This window comes from Thamnophis sirtalis, unplaced genomic scaffold (assembly GCF_051295495.1).
Source record: "Thamnophis sirtalis isolate CommonGarterSnake01/CBP01778 unplaced genomic scaffold, rThaSir2_p1.2 scaffold_3, whole genome shotgun sequence".
In the NCBI taxonomy this organism is placed as follows: domain Eukaryota; kingdom Metazoa; phylum Chordata; class Lepidosauria; order Squamata; family Natricidae; genus Thamnophis; species Thamnophis sirtalis.
Genome location: NW_028261383.1, coordinates 90,092,000 through 90,113,720, shown reverse-complemented (window position 1 = coordinate 90,113,720; position 21,721 = coordinate 90,092,000). Strand labels below are relative to the sequence as shown.

The 21,721-nt window shown below is 39.7% G+C and overlaps 1 protein-coding gene across 2 annotated transcripts in view; it reads left to right on the top strand.

The window, feature by feature from the left end:
* The window catches only part of MAML1 (mastermind like transcriptional coactivator 1), a 39,670-nt gene extending 18,540 nt beyond the window's left edge, over positions 1-21,130 (top strand). The window contains exons 2-5 of one of the 2 annotated variants that reach the window (XM_087709476.1): positions 4,779-6,176; positions 14,280-14,534; positions 15,585-15,699; positions 16,908-21,130. In XM_087709476.1, the coding sequence (XP_087565602.1) occupies positions 4,779-6,176; positions 14,280-14,534; positions 15,585-15,699; positions 16,908-17,875 (2,736 nt within the window). In that variant the 3' untranslated portion in view covers positions 17,876-21,130. Of the gene's footprint in view, positions 1-4,775; positions 6,177-14,279; positions 14,535-15,584; positions 15,700-16,907 lie in introns of both variants that reach the window. The other variant, XM_014053209.2, reaches the window with a different exon arrangement.
* The last annotated feature ends 591 nt before the right edge of the window (positions 21,131-21,721 follow it).

Below are 21,721 nucleotides of genomic sequence, written 5' to 3'. Positions count from 1 at the left end.
CTTGATTGTTGGTCTCATGTTAATCTTAGTATTAATCTTTGCTCATCTGTATGTTGATCGCTGGTTGAGGAGGTATTTTGATCTTTTTGTTTCCTTTTCGGCTTTTTGTTTCCTTTTAGACTTCACCTCTTTTCAGTGATGTGTAGATGTTACATACCTCTATGTGCTTGTTGATGGCCAATTGGTCTGAGTGTCAGGCTTCCAGTAATTCTCTAGCATCTTTAGACTTTAGAGGAATACAACATGAGGGGAGAGCAAAAACAACACTGATACTGTTCTGTCTTCATTACACAAAAGAAAATGCCTCCTATGATCATTGGTGACAAAATAGTTAGAATGAATTGCAGAAGTGATATGCTCCATGCTTTCCCTTAGTCAGTAGCTTGTTTTGCTGAAGAATCCTCCTTATCACCATTCTATTTAAATCCAATTCTTGAAATTCAGGAAATACATTCAGTGACACATAAAGTTAGCTGTCTTGAAAATCTTGATATTTAACATTGCACAATTATTTCTTCCCATTTTTGTTCCTGTGCTTTAATTTTCTCAACTACATCCTCCATATTGGTTAATAAAAAGAGCAGCTGATTTGTGTTTGTTAGGCATTTCCTAGAAGCTCTGTGCTTGGCAAAGTTGTCTCTCAACAGATGTCAGAATAAACTTTGGCTTTTATCATTTACCGAAGAACTGCATTTTCATGCTGGAAATATATCCTATTTTTTTTTCTTTGGCTGGGCAAATAATAGTACAGGTTATTTATCATTCAAAATTATGACTGACCTCTCAACAAGCTACTTATGACCCCATTTCAAAATTGTAATGGCTGCAGCAGGCCTGCAGTTGTTTGCCCTTATGACCCACCATAGGGTTGCTGCAGCACACTCCTGTCTCCTCCCATCCCACCTCACCAGAAGCTTGCAGCATTTGGGCCTTCTCCCCACATGCCAATTACACCCCACATTTACCTTCTGAAACGCTCCAGGTCTCATGTTATGAGAAGAGGGCAAGTCACGAGTCCCTGGGCTGTGCGGTGGTGACCAGAACACCAACCCCATTTTGAGCAGGACAAAAAGGTGAATGTACAAAGAATAAGTCATCCTAGCACTTTAGAAAGCCTTAGAGCTCTTTAAAAGGTAACTTGTGAGAGAGTGTTCTGCCTTATGGGCTGAGAATCAAGCCTAAGCCATGGAAGGACCCAATGGGAGTGGAAAAAGGTCCCAAAAGTGGGAAGTAGAACACGGGGTGTCTCAAGGATGGGGGGAGGCATTGAGGGGAGCTAGGGCAGGTGGGCCTGGGCCTGTACTAGGCCTTCAGTAGCCTCCCCCATCCAGTAGGCATCGCACACTCCCCTTAAGGACCCATAAATTCATTTTACATTTCACTGGGGAGAGCAGGAATGGGGTGTTGTTAGGCAATGTGTTTCACCTAATGACTACTTGGACATGTGACCGTAATGGGCAGGCTCCATTACAATCTGATTTCAAGAACTACCTTTATAGTAAACTAAAACAGTTTTGGCTTTACTCTTTTTTCCCACTTATTTTAATTCAAATATATAGTCTACAATAGTGGCCCTCAACCTTTTGGCACCAAGGTCTGGTTCTATGAAGAAAGGTTTTTCCCGGACTGGGGAGTGTGTGGTTTTATTTGCTACTTGAATCACAGGCTTGGGGCTTTGTTTGTTTGCGTGACCAAGGTGCTGACATGTCGTGGATCTGTGCCAGTCCACGGACTGGGGGTTGGGGACTCCTGTTCTATAATACTATTGATTCCATTCATTTGAATTTATTATGCAGATACGCTTTTGTTTAATATACATTACAAATTCTACCTTTAAACTTACCTTTTGAGAAAATCATATCCCTGAATTGCAGTATTCTAGTCATGGAAATGACCTTAACCAGGCCACTGTTATATTTTTAAAATTATATTTGTGGAAATATAATTTTATAATAAGGTTAATGTAAAATAAACTTAATATTTATTTATTAAGAGTTCAGACTCATCCTGTTTATTTTCTTTCCTCAACATAAACAATAGGTGTCATAAACCTTGCCCAATAATACTTTCCCTGATCTTTTATTGAATAGTTCAATAGGCCTGTTACAGCAGCTGTTTAACTTCCTGAAATAATTTACAAGTACTTGAAGTTATTATTTCATGGTTTTTATCTTCAATGAAGCTCAAGATCTAGCATCCCATTCTGATTGAGTCTCAGATTATTACCAGTTCTTTTAAAGTACGACCCATTTTGTAATAACACCAGTCACACAGATGACTTGGAAATGGTCCCAGAAACTTTAGAAGAATGTTTGATGAAAGAAGTGTATATTTCTGCCCACTTTGGTACATAGAAATGAGAGTTGGGTACAGCGAGTAAAACATAAAAGTGAGTTGAATCTATGGGGGTAGATTATCTCAGAAGTATGTATGATGAAACAGATAAGATCAAGAATGAATGGGTGATGAAAAAAATGTGGATTGAATACAAAAATGTGTGACTGGTATATTAAAAACATAATAGGTCTGCTAGTCTAATCCCCTGCTTAGGCAGGAGACCGTACCATTCTGAACAAATGGCTGCCCAACCTCTTCTTGAAAACCTCAAGTGATGGAGCACAAAAATGTACATTCAGTTGGATTAGTCATATACAAATAATGAGTCTGAAAAACCTCCATCATGTTTGGAGTCAATGAGCTCTCCAAAAAGATAAAAATGGGAATTTTGGACTTTGGGAAGAAATGTCAGAAGACTGCTCTTCTAAAAGCCAATGACCACGGAGGAATGAAGAGCTGGCAAGTAGACTGACTCTTCATAATTCTCCCTGAATTGCCCACAAGTGCTCCAGACAATTGTTTCTCATAAGGAGACTGCAGGACAAAAATCTGCAATAGGTTTAATGCTCTGGGTGATGAGGATGCAATCATCTTGCTCAAATGCGCAAGTACCTTCAAAGTACCTTTAAAAAGACAATAGGTTTGCATACCTCTTTTAAGATCACTTTTAGAAGTTGCGTTGAATCAATATGTTTTATAGCACTAGATGAGTTTTATAGCACAGCTTGAGTTTCCTTCAGTTGTTAGGAAAAAATGTTTTAAATGCAAGTTTAAAGACAATCATAAATTTGGAATAAACAGCGAAAGACTTGGGTCCAGATAAATGTGAAATTGGAAATAATTACACAGTGAGAATATTTCCTGTAGGAAAATGCTTTTCTTTTGAATTCTTAAAAATGATATGAGATTTTAAAAATTGGACACTAGAGGGAACTAAAGATTACAATTTAAAAAAAAACTTAAATTCAACTTTAATCAATATATTTTAACATTTGACATATTTTTGAATAATGAACCTAAAAGTATCTTTTAAAGAATGCCTACCTCTATAGATAAGACTATGTTTAAAAGACATCATGGAAGAAGAACAAGTTTTAACTAATAAGATTGAGAGCTACTTAAAAGCGGTTTTTAAAATGACAGGCAGCAACAATGATATGAAAAATATGTTACATACAGAACATTCAAAAGAAACTGGCTGATGTCTTAATAATTAAAAGAGGTATACAAACCAAGAGAGTGTCTTGGATAATTTTCCTGTATTGGATTTACAAAAGAGGCTTGTTTAAGGCTTTGAAAAATGTTATAATAAGGGATAAAAAAAGGAAATCAAGTACTAGAACATTATTTGAAGGGACTAAAGATCAAGACTGTTAAATGTAAATGGAAGGAATATAAAGATGGCTTCTTTGATTAAAAATATATATGATGGTAACCCTTAAAGTTTCTTGCTGACATCAGGACCGACATGACTTTCACTTATAGTAGTTTCATGTTTCATTTCCAGTACAGTTATTTATTAAATTGCCCATGCCAGATTTAGGAACATCTCAAATGAACAACTATAAAATTTATATCTGGTATCAAATGAGAAGGTAGAATTTTACTAAAAAGTAGAGGTTTTGAATTAAGTCTTGACTTATGAGAGAGATGCTGTTTGTGCCTAGATGTTTGTTATTTCTAGAAAAGCAACTCCACTGCTAACTGTAAAAAAAAAAATGTTTTTAAAGAATTCTGAAGAAAGTTTGCTTTTTATTATAATCTTTACAAATCAATTTGTTGAAATTTGCCTCTTAGTTTGGATTACCTTACCCCCAGAAAGTAGATGATAGTGGAAGTAGTCTTTTCTGTCCTTAAAGCCTGAGTAAGAATCTTAGAATAATTGAATCTTAAGAGCATATTGTGAGTGCAATTGTTTACTCATTTATCACAAAAATATATTGTAGAAGAGTCATGTGCAATCATATACCACATTTAACATAAAGTCTTAAAGAGTACAAAAATTTGCTTATATGTTTTTAAACTATTTATCAATATTTATTTATCACTTTTATATGATGTTTTCAGTTATCTCCCATTCCACATCTGATCAGTTCAAAGCCATTTCAGCATTACTATAATTTGGATGACCTCGGATTTTTCCTTGAGTACCTAGGCTACAAGGAAATTTAGTAGTAGCCCTGGAAGTGAAGTCTAGTGAAAGAGTTAGTCAATATTGCCAAAATAATAATTTATTTTGAAAAAAAAATATTTTTATATGTGCAAACATCCTTTATTTCTCTTACTGCAGAATGTGCATAGTTTTCTAAGTTAAAAAAATAGTTGCTTGAAAGAAGTGTTAATCCATTATATTTCTGTGAAGATTGCTAGCCTAAAAAACTAGGTTATTTAGATTGCTGAAGCAATAAATTAACTGAACTTTTTTATTTTTCTTTCAGCAGCTTCATGAAACTGTAAAAAGGAAACTTGATAATTCTGTTTCACCTCAAAATGGCGACCAGTCAAACGGCTTTGGGGACATATTTCCCATGCCCAAGAAATTGTGTCATGATGATGGTCTTGGTGGGTTGAGTGGCTCCTCCAATGGAATACCTCCTGTATCCCCTCTACATCAGCCTGACAGCAAACCTTCCAGTGGAGAAAATTTACAGCTTAATGGAAAACATTCCATGAGCCTAGATGGAATGAGCAAAAAGGACCTGCCAGATTCTAGCCTTCAGTTGAATGGAAGCAGTGATGCTGATGACTCATTTGCTATGGTTATTAACAAAGAACTCAAACAAGAACCAGATGATCTTCCTTGTATGATTACGGGACCAGGAAGTTCGATATCGCAAAACAATTTGATGTCTGATCTTAACCTTAATGACCAAGAGTGGGAGGAGCTAATGAATGAACTAAACAGATCAATGCCCGATGAGGATATGAAAGACCTATTTACTGAAGACTTTGAGGAAAAGAAAGATGCTGATCCTTCAAATTCAACTGCACAAACTCCTTTACCACAAGATATCATTATAAAGACTGAATTTTCCCCGGCAGACTTTGAACAGGAACAAATGGGGTCTCCACAAGTCAGAACTACCTCTACTGGCACGTTTATTGGTACATCTTCTATCCCTGTTACTGCTGCTTCTCCAGCAGTTAGTAATTCTCAAACAATGTTTCAGCCTTCAAATCAGTCCATGCCTGAAAATCCCAACCAGTCAATAATGCAACCATCAAGCCAGGCTCAAAATGTTCAGAGGCCTCTATCTAATACATTGTTATCTGGACAAACTACAGGGAGTGCCAAAGAGATGTCATCTGCTAAACAGCTACAGCAAATAGCTGCTAAGCAAAAGAGAGATCAATTGTTGCAGAACCAACAGCAGGTCCACCCATCCAATCAAATTTCTAGTTGGCAACAATCTGGACCTTCTCACAGTCCATTGGCTGTCTCATACACTATGGAAAATCCAACTAGTCCTTCTGTTTACCAGCAAGACTTCAGTAACCAAAAACTCCTGATACCCAATATGCCAAACAAGAGTTCTCCTAGAACAGGAGGTAATTATCATGGTGGAAATATGCTAAGCCATCAGCCAAGCAACATAAATCAGAATTCTGCATCTAATCAAAACTCTGTGTTAGATTATGGGAATACAAAACCTCTTTCACATTACAAAGAATGTGGGCAAGGAATCACAGTACCTGGACAAAACAAGTCTTCTATGTTAGCATATCTTCAGCAACATCAGCAGTCTACGCTGCCTCATATGAGCGATGAGCAGAGTGGGATATTTGTAATGAAGAAGTCTGGAAATATTACTTATAGGCCTTTAATACCACACAATCAGGTAAGTGTTTCTAGCAGCTGGTTGGGTATAGTAAATATACTAATTAATTTCATAGCATATGCTGTAAATAGCCTTATAAGTTTCATTTTAAGAAGAATCAACCTTTCACTTAAAAAACAGTGTGGGAAAAGTTACTTAAAATACTTTCTTGGTATATACTAGTAGTTTCTCTCTCTCCTTTCTGAATTGTTCTTTCAGGATTAGTGTACAGTTCAAAATCTGTTAACCATTAAGGAAATTTCTTTTTTTTTCCTGATAGCTTTTTTAATGAAAATTATTAGTCTTGTAGAAAACAAACTGAATTGTGGAAGTTGATTATAGTTTTTATTCATTGTAAAAAGCTCAATATATATGCTTTTTATTAATTGTGAAAAAAACTCCATGGATATTATCACAAACCTACACAGGTCATTAAATATTATTGATGAAGTGAATGTTCAAGACCAAATGAAATTTAGGGCAGGAAACTATTTGTTTCAATTGCTGTAAAACTTCATTAGATACCTACCTCTTGTCTACCTCCAAGAATGAAATGCTTGTGGTAATCAAGGAAATGTTGGAACAACATATCCGTATTTACCATCTCCTATTGAATGACACACTAACATACATATTGTTGTTATGCATTCATTGCATGTATACTTCTCGCATAGCTCACTTTCCTGTTCTCCTATTGCCCCTATAATAAGATAACAGAATAGGGAATATATAATATTTGTTACATAACATTTTACTAAATCTGATTAACAAAAGAAGAAATACACAGAGACATACTTGATTGCATTAAAAGTGAAATAGGGAAAGAAAAAGAAGCCTGAAACATTCCATTATGAAATAGCTCCGAAGAGTTTGCTTTAAATTGCTAAAAAAAATCCTGTTTCTGATCTCTCTGACAACAAAAGACCAAATGAAATATTGACTGACAATGTGTGTTAATAGGCCATTTCAGCAAATAAGATATATCTTTCCCAGTGACGTGCGTTGAGGTTTATGGCTGGTGAGGCAGTCCTCTCCCCCGGCACCCCACTGACTAAAGCGCTTTCTTTCGCCCGCCTGAGCTCGCGGCAGCCCGCCTGCCGCGAGCTCAGGCGGGCGAAAGAAAGTGCTTTAGTCAGTGGGGTGTCGCAGGAGAGGAGAGAATGCCTGAGCATTGCATTTATTAAAGAAAAAAAGGAAATTTGAAGGAAAAGAGGGAGCATGGGGTGGGGGCATCAGAAACGGAGAAAGAGGAGGAAGAGTGAGTGCGACGCTGAAGCTTTAAACAGAATGACAGAGTTGAAGCCTCTAAAAAATGCGCCCTCTACTATGACGCAGAGAACTGCGTGCCTCAACTACCTCGGGATTTTTTAGGCTTTTAACCCTCGCTTAACTCTGCTCGAGCGCCTAAAAAGCCACACTACATGAGGCAAGCAGTTCTCCTGCCTCATAGTAGAGGGCGCTTTTTTAGAGGCTTTTTTAAACAGGCAGTCATTCACGGTGTGGCAGCAGCTAGCTAGCCTAACCTCAGCACTCGCCTTTTCCCGTTTACATTTTTTTTTCCTTTTCATGTTTGACATTGGTGAGGCTGTGCCTCCCCAGCCTCCCCTGACTGCACGTCACTGATGTTTCTAGATGCTGTACTTATACTGTTATCAAGGAATGTTGAATGTGACCAAAATGCAGTTAAGGCTAGAAATTTAGACTATACTTTTTCTGACTTTCTAAAATAATGTTACATGAAAGCTTCAGTCTCCAAAACTATGATAAGCAAACAAGATAATATCTGTAGCCTGACGTGATTCCTTTGGCTTACTCTTTTTCTGTACTTTGCATAAAGTTACACAATAGCATAATAGGTATGTAGGTACTTAATTCCTTATTGTGACTAACCAACTATAAATATTCCCTTAAAAATCAATACAAGTAGATTTTTCTTGATAAATATCTGTATCCCATCTCAAATTCTTCCACAGCGCACAGAGAACAACTGTTCAGGTAAGCCAACGGTCTTTTACAATAGATAGGATTGTCTTGACTTATTCTCCTGTGCACTGCTTGGAGTGTCCAAGCAAGGGTTAAATTCTGTCCCACTGCCCAAGGACTGGATTGAAAATTCTTTGGCCATGCCTTCTGGCTTCTTCTAGCTGCAGTTTTTTTCAATTCAGTCCAAGCCCTTCAGGACGTATTTCACAGCCTTGGCTGATTTTTTTTCTCTTTTTTACTACTTAGTCGAGTGATTTTTTTTATTTTTACTTCTCATTTCTAGTTAGATTAGTTATCCTTGGTTTCTCTTCTTTGCCTTGCCTGTGAGGAGCCAGTTCTTCACTCCAGACGGAGCAGTGAGCTCCTCAGCCTCCTGAGCAGCTTTGCCGCTGTGGCTCATCTTCACCCACGGGATAGTCCGAGGCTTCGGCAGCCTGTCCGGTTCCAGGGAGGCTCGTTGAGAGACCGAACGACCACGCAGCGCGCATTTGGGCCAGGCGTAGTCATCTTCATTCCCTGGGTCGTGCACATGTCTACGGCTGGGCGTGGCCATTTTGGATGCGGCGGTGGCCATTTTGGGGGGGGGTCCTGCCCAAAGTACCATTTTGGGGCACATTGCCAGTGGAGCTTCGGAAGACAACAGAACAACTCCTCAATGCTGCAGCGGTCTCAGGGCAAGTGCTTTAGCTAGCACTCGGAGGCCTTGGCGGCTGCCATCCTCCACAGGCCACCTTTCCCACAGCTGCTGCGAATCTGCTGGATTCCAGCGTGTGAACCTACCTTCCTGGACTGGCAGCACTGTGTCCATTTGGCATGCGCTTGCTCCTTCCTCATCGTGGGGGTGAGTAGGGCTACCATCTGACACACACCCCCTGACAGATCGCAGTTTCTCCACTTTCGGCTGTCGCAGTTTGGGTAGCATGGAGAAGGATGCCATTGTGGAAGCTCCCAAGGAAGGGTCCTCCACCTGGCAGAACAGGCCTTATAACAGGAAGGCGGGCAGGGTTGCCAAGTAGGCCATAAGGGAGATAGGGAGGTGCCCTTATTCCATGAAGAAGACAACAGGCCAGGATAGGGTGGATGCCAGGCGCCAGATGGCCTCAGAAAGGCAATTTGATAAGGTGCAAAGGCGGAATATCACTGTTGCACAAGTTCATTGTGAGGACACCTCACAGTACCCGGGTAGCCAGGGACCTTCTCAGCCAGGCCCTCCCCTATCCTCCTGCGGGGGGACCCCCAAGCATTTTCCTCAGACCAGTCCTATGGAGGATCCAGATCGCCTTCTATCGGTGGGGGTGCTGATCTATTCAATTGTGAGGTAGTTGAGGACGGCGATTCTCCTCCCCCTCCGTCCTCTGCCTCCTGCAGGCCTTCTTCAATAGCCACCACTAGGGCAGGGACCCACCCAGTGGAGGATTAGGGCCCCTCCCTTTCGGCCGAGTTGTGGGAGGTGATCCCTACTGCAATTTCCCAGGGCATCACCCAGGGCCTCAAGGAAAGGGATGCTAAGTCAGGGCATGCGCACAAGGGCAAGTCCAAGGCCCACAGGCCTTCCTTACCTCCCCCCTCCGTCGTTAGTGCTGGATCAGTGTCAGAGGAGGAGGACCTTGCAGAACCAGAGCTGTCGGAGGACAAGGGATTGGTTCCTGATAAGTTCGCCTTTGCTGGCTTGTTCAAGCCCTCTCTATTTAAATCAATTTTGCACAAGGCAAAGGTCATTACTCACCTGGAGGTGGCTCCTCCCATCACTCAGGAGTCTACTGATTCTGCTGGCCCCAGTGGGGGGTTATTCAATGAGAATATTCAGGCTCAGGAATTAGTTCCCACACCTAAGTTATTTAAGGATGTAGTGCAGCGCCAGTGGGTACAGCCAGGAACCTGGGCGACCCCTGAGGTATGGACAAGCCGCTTTACGCTGTTGAACCTAGCATGGAAGATCTCCTGAAGCTTCCAGAGGTCGATGCTCCTGTGGCTGCCCTCACCTCTAATTCTGTCCTTCTGCCTGATCTGTTGGAAGGTCTTAAGGTGGAGGACAAGAGAACAGAGAGGGTGTGTCACAACACCCACCAGGCCGCGGCGTGGGCCATACAGGCTTCCACTTCAGCCTCCTTTTTCAGCAGGGCCTCCATTGCCTGGCTTCGCCAGCTGCTCACCCATCTTCCGCATGGGGATTCTAGGCTCCATCAGGATGTTAATACAATACTGGCGGTAGCTGAATATACTACGGATGCATCCCTCAATGCAGCGAAGTTCGCTTCTAGGGCCATGGCTTCCAACATCATCTCCCGCTGGCTCCTATGGCTTTGCCATTGGAATGCGGACATGAGGTACAAGTGGAAGTTTGCTTCCGCTCCCTTCAAGGGAGGTAAACTGTTCGGGGATGCTCTGGACTCGGTCCTAATTGAAAACAAGAACAAGCGGAAGGTCATGGCTTCCGTCTCCCGCAAACCGGATTGCAGATGATCCTCCTTTTGAAAGCAGTCCTTTCGAGCGGCCGAGCTACAGTCCAATTCATCTTCATCCTCTTCTTCCTTTCAATGCCCCTATTCTCAGGGATCAGACCGAGCTCAGCTCAGAACAGGCAACCATTTCGAGACAGGGGTCGTCACCAGCCCTTCCGAGGGATGTCCGAGTGGATTGGCTAAGCAGAGCCACCAGTCTGGACCAGTCGGAGTGGCGTCTTCACCTAAACCTGTTTCATCAGCTGTCTCTTAGGTTCGGCCTCTTCACCACTCTGGAAAATTCACCAGATATTGCTCACCGCAGGCGGAAGGGGTGGACGCTCTCAACTGCGTCTGGCCCACATGCCTCCTTTACGCTTTTCCACCATTGCCGTTAATTCCTCGAGTCATCAGGAAGATTCTGGTGGAGCGAGCAGAGGTGTTACTGGTGGCACTTTACTGGTCGCGAAGATCCTGGTTCGCTGACCTGACCAGCCTCTCCATCGCTCAGCCCTGGAGAATCCTGCAGGACTTGGTCTCTCTCAGCCAGGGGGTTATACGTCACCCGGAGCAGCAGTGGCTCCAACTGATCATCTGGCACTTGAGAGGGACCTCCTGACTAGGGCCAGTTTCTCCAGCCAGGTCATCCGAACCATTCAGGCAGCTAGGCGGCCCTCCACCACCAGAATCTACTGATGCCTTTACCGGATGGTGCGCTCTCCATCAGCTTGATCCACTCACGTCGTCCCTTCCACAAATCTTGGACTTCCTCCAAGAGGGGTTCGATAAAGGACTGGCTCCGAACATCTTGCGGCATCATATTACAGCACTATCCACCGTTTAGTCCGTGGATTCCCATCAGCCACTCAGCCGTCATCCCAGCGTGTATGCCTTCCTTAAAGGGGCGTCGAACTTGTGTCCGCAGGTGGTGCATCACTACCCTACCTGGAAGCTTGTAGTGGTGCTCAGGGCTCTTTCTGGATCACCGTTTGAACCTCTCCGGGCTTCGTCCATCCAACATCTTTCATTTAAAACAGCCTTCCTCGGCAAGGAGAGTGTCTGAGTTGGCGGCTCTGTCAGTTAGGGAGGACTTGTGTCTCATTCTTAATGACAGGGTTGTCCTTTGTTTAGACCCTTCATTTGTTCCGAAAGTCAATTCATACTTCCACAGAGCTCAAGAACTTATACTTCAGAATTTTTGCCCGAGGCCTAGTCACCCTAGAGAGTGCCATTGGCACACCCTCGACATGCAATGGATGCTGAAGAGATACATTAAGCGGACGTCATCCTTCTGGCACTCTGAGACCTTGTTTGTGTCATTTTAGCTGGCGACTATGGGCTGCAAGGTTTCCTCATCCACCTTTGGGTGCTGGCTCAAAGCTTGTATTTCGCTCACCTATGAACATCAGGGAAGACTGGTACCTTCCAGACTGACTGCGCACTCAACCAGAAGCACAGCCACCACAGCTGCCTTGGCTACCCAGGCCTCAATTGAGGAGATCTGCAAGACTGTGACCTGGGCGGCGCCTTCTTTATTTGTAAGACACTACGAATTGGACAAATAAGCCTCTGCGGATGCGGCCTTCGGGAGACATGTCTTGCAGAGTGTTCTTTCCACCAACTCTTAAATTTTAGCATTGTGGGCTGCATTTGTTGCACCTGCCCTAGTGACATTTTGCTTGGGCATGTTGCTTGGACACTCCAAGCAGTGCACAGGAGAATGACCGTTGTTTACCTGAAGGGTCGTTCTCTGTGCACTGAGGGAGTGTCCAACTCCACCCTGGGGTGAAGTTTTCTGGATGATCCGGCTCCTTGTGGTGGATCTACAACCGTGTGAACAGCCGTCTTGCATGAACCATGCCTTCATTGAAAAAACTGCAGCTAGAAGGAGCCAGAAGGCGTGGTCAAAGAATTTTCAATCCAGTCCTTGGGCAGTGGGAAGAATTTAACCCTTGCTTGGACACTCCCGCAGTGCACAGAGAACGACCCTTCAGGTAAGCCAATGGTCAATTTCTCAATTTTCAAATTCAGTATCAATATTCACTGGTAACTTTAATGCTATATTGTGATGGGAATCAATGCCACAGTGTTTTTTCCCTGTTATAATGCCTAATTTTCTCCTCCTTAGGGATGACCTGATGGAAATCTAAAGATAATGGAATTTAGTTCTTAGTCTCCATGAAATTTTATTTGTGGTCATTTAATGGATTATGCCAGGTTATTTAAAAGCAACCTTTGATTCAATACTATGTAGCAAATTCTGGAAGAAAGTAATTAGAATGGCAACAAACCTATTCCAACCCAAAAGCATGCCAAAATTTGATGTATTCTTACATGAATATTATTTAATTTGTATATTAATATTAGAGTTGGGATTTTCACTGAGCCAGAAATCCGTCCATGTATGCTTCTGTATATTAGAACTGATCCCTGAAAAAACAAGGATCCTATTACTTGCTAAATCTCAGTTGGGTCGAATTATAGCTTTCACTTGAATGCCCATTGCTAAATTTGAAAGTGAAATCCATCTTTCTCTACTTTTAATAGTAATTAATGCATGGTAGGTTCTCATAGATACCATTCAAAGAAAGTTATTTAATGGCATATAAAGTTGTTTGAAAGTACATAAAGGAATATCAATAAAAAGAGTTCAGAAATAAACAACAGAGTTAAAAGGATCTTATTCAAATTTCTCTTACTCTAAATATCCAAGAAATGCTAAACCATTTGTTTATCTCCTCTTTCATTTATCTTCCATAACCAAGAAATAAGTTTTATACCAAGATCAGCAAAAGAATTACTGCATAACCTAAAACCTGCATAACCTTAATTACTGCATAACCTAAAAGAAAGTAATTCTTTTGCTGATCTTGGTATAAAATTTATTTCTTGGTTACGGAAAACCAAATATTTAAGCATATCAAAATTATTACTAAGCTAATGCAATTAGTCTGATTTACTCTCATTTATACAATAACAAATTCACATAATAGCAAACGTTGCATTCTTGATATAACGTACAGGCATAAATTTAAGAAAGGAAACCACACAATTTGTTACCACTAAATTTAGGAGTAGAATAAAACATTCACTCAAAATATTACAATTTGAGGAGATCCAAGGTGAATCAAGTTCTGCTTCAGAAACCAATTAAAAATCTTATTTCCCTGTTCCCAAAACAATTGATTTTGTCCAAAGTAGTTGCATCAATTAAGAATCTAACGTTATTTATGAACAATTTCTGCCTGAGCTGAATATTTGGAACCTGTATTCTATGGGTATTCAAGTCTTAACCATATTAATGGTTAATTGTTGAACTAGCCAGTTTAGGAAGGATGTGATATTATCCTCATTGAAACTAGAGATAGGAGTCTATTTGAAAAGTTTTAGTTATTTACTTTTAATTTTTTTTCCTATTGAAAGAGTCTACATGGAAGTTGATCTTTATTGAACTGCCTCTTGCAATGAAATCTCTTCAGATTGCCTCTAGGTGGCAGCTCTTCTGTATAAGCCATTTCATATACTTTGGCTCATTTCATTTAGAAACAAAATTATGCTAGATTATACTTTTTCATGAATCACAGTGTAGTAGTGAATACTCAATACGTTTTTCATTATTGTGGTCATTAAAAATTGGAGATACTGCTCTTCTCAAATGATGTCCTTGTTGCATAACCAATTTCTGTCTCTGCTTTTATAGGATCAAAATCATTCTGCTGGTGTTCCTCGCATTCCTGTTTCTGTTCCTGGCTCTGGTGTAAATGTACAGTCTCCCAATGTTTCCATGGCAGGTAACCATGGTAATGCAGCTTATCTCAACAGTCAGCAGCAAGCAGCTGTAATGAAGCAGCACCAGATGATACTAGATCATAAGCAGCAGCAACAAAAGCAGTTGTTACTAGAACAACAGAAACAACAGTTTCTAATGGGACAGAGGCAACTTCTTGCTGAACAGGTAAAACATTGCTGTGACAAAGATTGTGCCAATGTAGTGGAATATTCAGTACTTGATTATGTTAAATAATCAGGTTGTATATTATGTTTACCACATGAGAGTAGGCTAGTACTGCTTATTACAGATTTTGTAGGATTCCCTCCTACCCACCCCTCAAACACATGCCTTTAAATCAGAAAGGATTTGGAAGACTTGCACTCAGACATTCTTGGGGATAGTTGCTCATTATTGTGAGCTGCCTTGAAAATTGGTCTAAGCAGAAGTCAGGGTAATGGCTACATGATCCCTCTTTCCAGAATTTAGGGATGAGTATGGATTCTTATCTGGCCACAACTGCACATTTCTGCTGATAAAGGAGGTGTTAAGAAACGAAGAAGAAACATTAGGAGTGGACAGTTTAAAAACAGGTTAAGACAACTTTAATAAGGGGCAGGAAGGGAAATGATGGAGAAGGGAATGGAATGGGACAATTCGCCACTGACAAAAAGCAGATTGATTAATGTAATACTGGTAGTTATTGAGAAAGATAGCCAGTACCTAATTGTAATCCCCATCATCTATCATTGCATTTAGAAAGAGCAAATACAAAGTAATAGGCTATGTAGACAGTTCACAGTACCAAACGTAGCAAACTACAGTATTAATGCTTCTGTTAAGCAGTTCTGTATGAAACCAGAGACTAATAAGTCTCATTTGAACATTGAGTTGAAAAAGAATGCTGGAGGAAGGCAGTGACAAACTACTAAGAACTCCATGGAGGAAGTTGTTCTAAATGAAGCTTGATCCAAGGAATGTTTACATTAATTTCTTCACATTAAGTATATTGTCTCATAAAGTATTTTTTTTCTCAGAACATTTTCTGATCCCTTTTGTTTTGCGTGTTTTAAGATGCACACATTACCTTTTACATACAAAGTATATTTTATTTTCTAAAATTGGTGTTCTATTACAATCAAAGCAGTGGATGGTTAGTTGGTTCAACAATAAAGCTTTACATCTGATGCTTTGTGTGGAGAAACATCCTTCTGATAACCTGGATTTCCATTTTAGGAGAAACAGAGGCATCATCAGGAGCAACAGCTCCAGAGGCATTTGACACGACCACCTCCTCAGTACCAAGATCAGACACAAAACCCATATCAACAACAAGTTGGCCAGTTCCCAGGTAAAGGGGATGTGGGGTTGAAATATGAAAGACTGGGATGGACATGAGTTATATTTAAAATGCTCTTTTGTAGTCAAAATATAGTCTGATAGTATTGTTGTATTTATTAAATACATGTGCTATTGTAATGTGTGATTCCTAATGATTGACAACAGCTACAAAATAGACAGTTGAAATATCCACAATAAAATGCAGATTAATTGTTCAAGTTAATAAAATCATATAACAGCTCTGACAACATGACATTCACTCCAAAGCTTTCCAAAATAATTAGATTTTAACTAGCTTCCAAAAAGCTGTTCCAAAATGAGTCAGTCTTTTATCAAAGGGCACAAGATATATCTATTGTGTGTGTACACACACACAAACACACACACACACACACACACACACACACACCCTGCACAATATCAACATGTTCTGAGAAAGATCTCATGGATTCTGCCTGAAACAGATTTAAACAGTATGCCCATTTAACTGGTTGGAACAGAAATCAGCATTGTTAAATACCATACTTTTTGAAATATAAGTCTCACTCCCCACATTTAAAAAGGTCAAAATGTTTGTGCGTCTTATACACTGAATACAGTCATTTTTGGCCTCCCGAAACCCCACCCCGTGGATCAATTTTTGCCAAAAACAGAACTGTTTTTTGCAAAAATGGGGTGTGCAGAGGGTTTGGGAGGCCTGCAGTGCTCCTGGGGGCTGGAGAGAGCAAAAACCGGATGCAAGGAGACCAAAAACCCTTTGCTCTTCTCTTCAAAATCTTGGTGTGTCTTATACTCTGAAAAATACGGTAGTTGTATCTTTGTACAATATATTCCAGATTAATCAGTTGCATTTAAAACAGTAAATTTTATGAAAAGTTGTGTTTTTTGAGATGTGTATGACACATAAAGTATGCTATTATAATAGAAGGAAAGAGATGCTCAGTAAAGCTGCCTTTGTTTAATTTTTGACGTCTTCCCTTAGCCTCCAGAGTCACACAAAACATTTAAAAGAGGCTATTCAGAAGGCTGGCAGGAAGAAGAAAATAACCTTTCTAAAGCCCATCCCACTAGAAGTTTTCAGGATCTAAGCCAGCAAGCCCTAAATATAGCTAGAAACTACTGTATTGCATGTTACATATACAGAATGTTGCATCAAATATTCTGAGAATGTTTGGATTGATTTTTAAAATCACTAATGTTGGTAATCTTATATTACAGGCTCATCTCCATCAATGACAGGGGTAAATAATTTAGGCCAGTCCAACTCCAGCAGTCCACGAATGTTTTCTCAGAATCAGAACATGATTCAGATTGGAACAGGGCACAATTCTGTCTCATCAAACAGTAATCAGCAAGATCGAGCAGTTAATCAATATGCTAGTCTGCAGAATATTCAGCGAGGTAATTTATACAGCATGGCATCTGGTATGACCCAGATGGTTCAACAACATGCAAATCCAACTGCCAATGGTCAGCCACAGATGCAAAGACAACCCAGTTTGGCTCAGGGCACTGCTCTTCCTGCTGGATACGGACAGAACACACTAGGAAATTCAGGCATTTCTCACCAACATAAAGGAGCACTAAATGCTACATTATCCAAGCCTCAGATGGCAAGAATGCCAGCAATTGGGGCCCAAAATACATCTTGGCAGCATCAAGCTATATCAAATATGAACAATCAGGCTCAAAGAAATAATGGTTTAGCGACGTTTACTGCCAGCTCCACGTTCCATATGCAGCAGACTCATTTAAAGTTGCCCAGTCAACAATTTGCCCAAGGAATGCCTCAGGTAAGCCTCAACACCAGCAGGACAATAGCACCCATGAATTCAGCTGTATCTGGACAAATTCTGCCGTTAGGGGCCCAGCAGCGGACAAACCCTCCTACTCAACAGTCAGTCCAGTCACAACAGGTCTTGCAAGGCATGAGTCAAACTGTCCCAGATCTGACTTTCAGCCAGAATCAAAATCAGCAGCTGTCCAGCAGAACCAGTCTACACTGTACTCAAGGTTATCCTGTGAGGACAGCTAATCAGGAATTGCCTTTTGCCTACAGTAACCCATCTGGAGGTAACGGACTACAGAACTTAACGGGAGATACAGACCTCATAGACACTTTATTGAAAAGCAGGACTTCAGAAGAGTGGATGAATGATTTGGATGAGTTATTAGGGAATCACTGAAATGAAATTTGTTTGTTTGTTTTTCTTCCCTGAATCATTTTTTTAAAATTACAAATTATCTTTGGACCAAATACCTGTGTCATTGAAAACTCACAGGCTCTAGTGGGAATGTATTGGAGTTGCTTCTTTCTGGGTCTCAGAACATAAAAAAGATGCACCAGCTTGCTAGGAAAAAATGTCATTTCTGTAGTGTGTCTGGAACACAACATATGCAAACAGTTTGGTGCGTACCCCCAAACAGCCCAGCAAAAATGTAACTTTTTTCCAGTGTTTTACATTTGAAGACTTAAATGTGAACCCATGCAGTTGCAGTGCAGAAAGTAAGCCAACAAGGAATAGGCTTTAAGTATTAAGTGTTGGTATTCTTTCTTACAGATAGTACTTGATAGATTTCTTTATCCTAATTTGGATCTCTAAATAGTAAAAAGTGCCACCTTGCCACCATTTTCAAGGAAAGAATGTGTATAGCCCTTGTTTTTTTGTGGAATCCTCCTGAGTTTAGGGAGAATGATGATCTAATCAATGTGTGCCAACATTCTTAGCAAACCAGATATAAGAATTCACAATAACTGATAATGGGCTTACTGGAGATCCTTAACTAATACAACAATTCCAGAAGCAGGTTGCCGTAGGTCTAAACTGGGGAACCTGGTCTTAATTGGCTTATGGCTTACTGAACTAAGCAATTTGCACTCTGCCATTGGGGGGGGGGGTTTCTTTTTTAGTTATTTTTTAATTGGAGAAACAGACTTAAAATCAAGTGTGTGCACTTTTTCTATCTCCTTTCCTGCATTCATTAAAGTTGGATTGATCACACCACATCACATTTCTCTGTTTGATTCAGAGGGCATTCATTCTTAGCAGTATTTTTGTTGCCATGTGTATACTGTACTATGTGGATAGGATGATTTAGTCTTTGTCAAGCAGGTGAAGCAAGTTTTATGCCTTGGGAGTTATTGACTGAAAATTTTGCAATAATGGCACAGGAAGATGGGGGCACACTATACTTTTTTTAAAAAATTAACAATTGTGAGACGCTTGGGGAAAATGGTGATTGAAGCTCTTTAGAAATATAAAGACGAATCTCCAATGAAATAAATGCTGCTAATTCATCATGTTCCATGGAGACACATTTCCTGGATGTGTAAAATTAGTTCTTTATATGGCAAGGAAAAGAGAATTATTTTTTAATGTGTTACCAAAAAGAATTTCTGCTTGCCAACAAACCACCTTTTGCCTTAACCTTTAGTTATAAAGGTAATCAATTTGAAAGTTGTTTTAGATGCATAGATACCTCTCTGTTCCTACTCGAGGTTTTGTTTTGTTCTTTAATGAACAGGGCTATTTACCTCCTGTTATAAGGATTCTTCATTTACTTCATAGCATTTGCAACTGAGAATCATAGAATTTCCTTTGCCTCAGATACGTTCAGGAGAATTTATAGAAATATTTGAATCTGGGATTTTTTGGACGGGGGAACAGTGAAGAGATGAAAGAAGATGAACAATAGGAAAATATTTTACTGTATCTGCAGTGTTTCTCTCAAATGTGCACTTTGGAAAACAATCTGCTTTAACACTACTTTTAATTTAATTTTCCCGTTCCTTTCATTGTATATGGTTGCCATCCATGATCAAGATAAGTATGCCATGCTAAAGAGATGTTTGTGTTTTGGTGGATAATTGATGGGGAATAATGGTGAAAACTGCATGTTAATGAATGGTTCCACTACTGATATGTCCAGACTGAAGCAAATTGCATTGAGTGTATATTTTTTAAAAATCATTTTATAATAAGAGTTGCTTAATTTAATAATTAAAATATAGGTGTCACTATATTGTAAGTAAATTAGATTAGAGTTACATTTACTAATCTTTTCCATAAATCGGCAATTGAGTTAATTTTTTTTCAGTGAATTCAATTCAATCAAAGATTTGATCCAAAATGAATGTCAGCTGGAAAATATTGTAATCTTTGTAGCTGCTTTTTTTGACCATGGAAAAATTATTGGGGTCTGGGAGGAAGAGATTTGAAATGGAGATAAAGTATATTTGTTATGTGTTTTGGTAATCTTGCACCAGTGTGCCTTCCTTTCGTTTGTGGAGGTACTTGAGACCTCATACTTCTTAATTATTTGAGTTCTTCGTATTTCTTCTTTAGGTGCAGAAAAAAATAACTACGAGTTTTATACCATTCTAGCTTAACTTATCAGATAAAATTTTGGTCAGAAGGAAATGTAAGTCACTTTGTGTTTCAAAGTGTCTTTGTTTAGTTACATAAGGTTTTATCAGCTGCAGCACATACAACTAGGAATAAGCCTCTTGTTGCTTTTTAGGTATCCTGGATTACAATTCCCATGGTTCCACACAGAGTTGCCCTGCTGATGGACTGATGAGAATTGTAATCTGGAATCTTTCAAGGGTAACAAATGCCTTCTGGTGAAATAAATTAGCTGGAAATAATTTTGGATTGACTGTCCTTTCAAAATTGGGGGGAAAAATCAAAATGTTCTTAAAATGTAAGTCACGTTATATCTTCAACTTGATTTCAATTGTTGCTTTCAGTCGATACAAAACTCTTTCAGATTTGAACATGTAGCATAATGTTAGAAGAGGTAAAATGTCCCGTGCAGTGATCCTTGAACATGGAAGCTAGCTGGGGCTAAGTGCAGGGCACTCCCATCAATCACTAGTAGCAGTTCATCATTGAATATCTGCACTTGTGCTTTCTATTCGCTGCAGCTTCAGAGCAATAAGACCCCCCCCTCCCCTCAATTTGCCTGGCCTGTTGCCTCGGTTTTATTTATAGGCTGCAGTCCTGGTGAAGGGTGTGGAAAAAAATCATACCTGTCCAAGATCTCCCCCCCCCCCCCAAGCGCCTTCCTAAATCCCCGCAAAATGGAAAGGGTGCTCAGTTTTTCTATTCTACACATTTTCTTTGTGTAAATAAATGTTTACAGTTTTATATTAAAGACTGAATAAAAGTTAGATCTTCTGAGTGTATATTTTTTACTTTTTATAGATTTTAAAACTATAATTCTTTATATATATGTTGGGGGCGGTTATACGTTTTACATTTGTTTAAATGGTGAACAGTTCAGATTTGATGCTAACCTTTTTTTTTTGACATTGAGATGTATAAAGAGTCCATTAATCCCATTTTTTTTCTTTAACTACGATTATTGTGGCACACCAAAAACCTTTCATTTCTGTTATGTCATTATTAAAAAAATAAATATTTTGCTAGTGTACTGAACACATTGTTATGGTGTTTTTTTTTTAATATCCTGAGATGAATATAGTTTTCTGTTATCTTTGGAACTGGTATGGATACTCTCTTGATCCTTTTTCTTTTCTTTTCTTTTCTTTTTTGCCAAAAGCCAATTTCATTTCATTCTATTCCTTGGCTGATCTGAAACTGAAAGATGTAGCAAGGCCAAATGCAGAGCACTGGCTTAAGGCCTCCATTTGTCATGGATGCATTTCCACGTCAACATTAGGTATATATTTTAAATATGCATTTTTATTTTTTAACAGAGTGCTAGACAGTGATTAATGCCAATTTTATATGTCTGGCCATGAAGATTAATGCAACTGTTTTGGAAAAGCCTGGTCTTGCTTTTTTAAAAAAAAACAACTGTATTTCAGAATGTAAGGGAGGGAAATAATCAGAAGATAACTATAAATGAGAACTTTTCCCCCTCAGAAACAGAAACTGGCTCTCATTTGAAGGTTCAATTAATCTGGAATGCAGCAATTTGTCTTTTAGCTGGCACACATTGCTTTATGCATGTTATACCTGTGCTCTAAGCTCTGTGCTGGCTTTCTTTTAGATTCCAGATGCAAT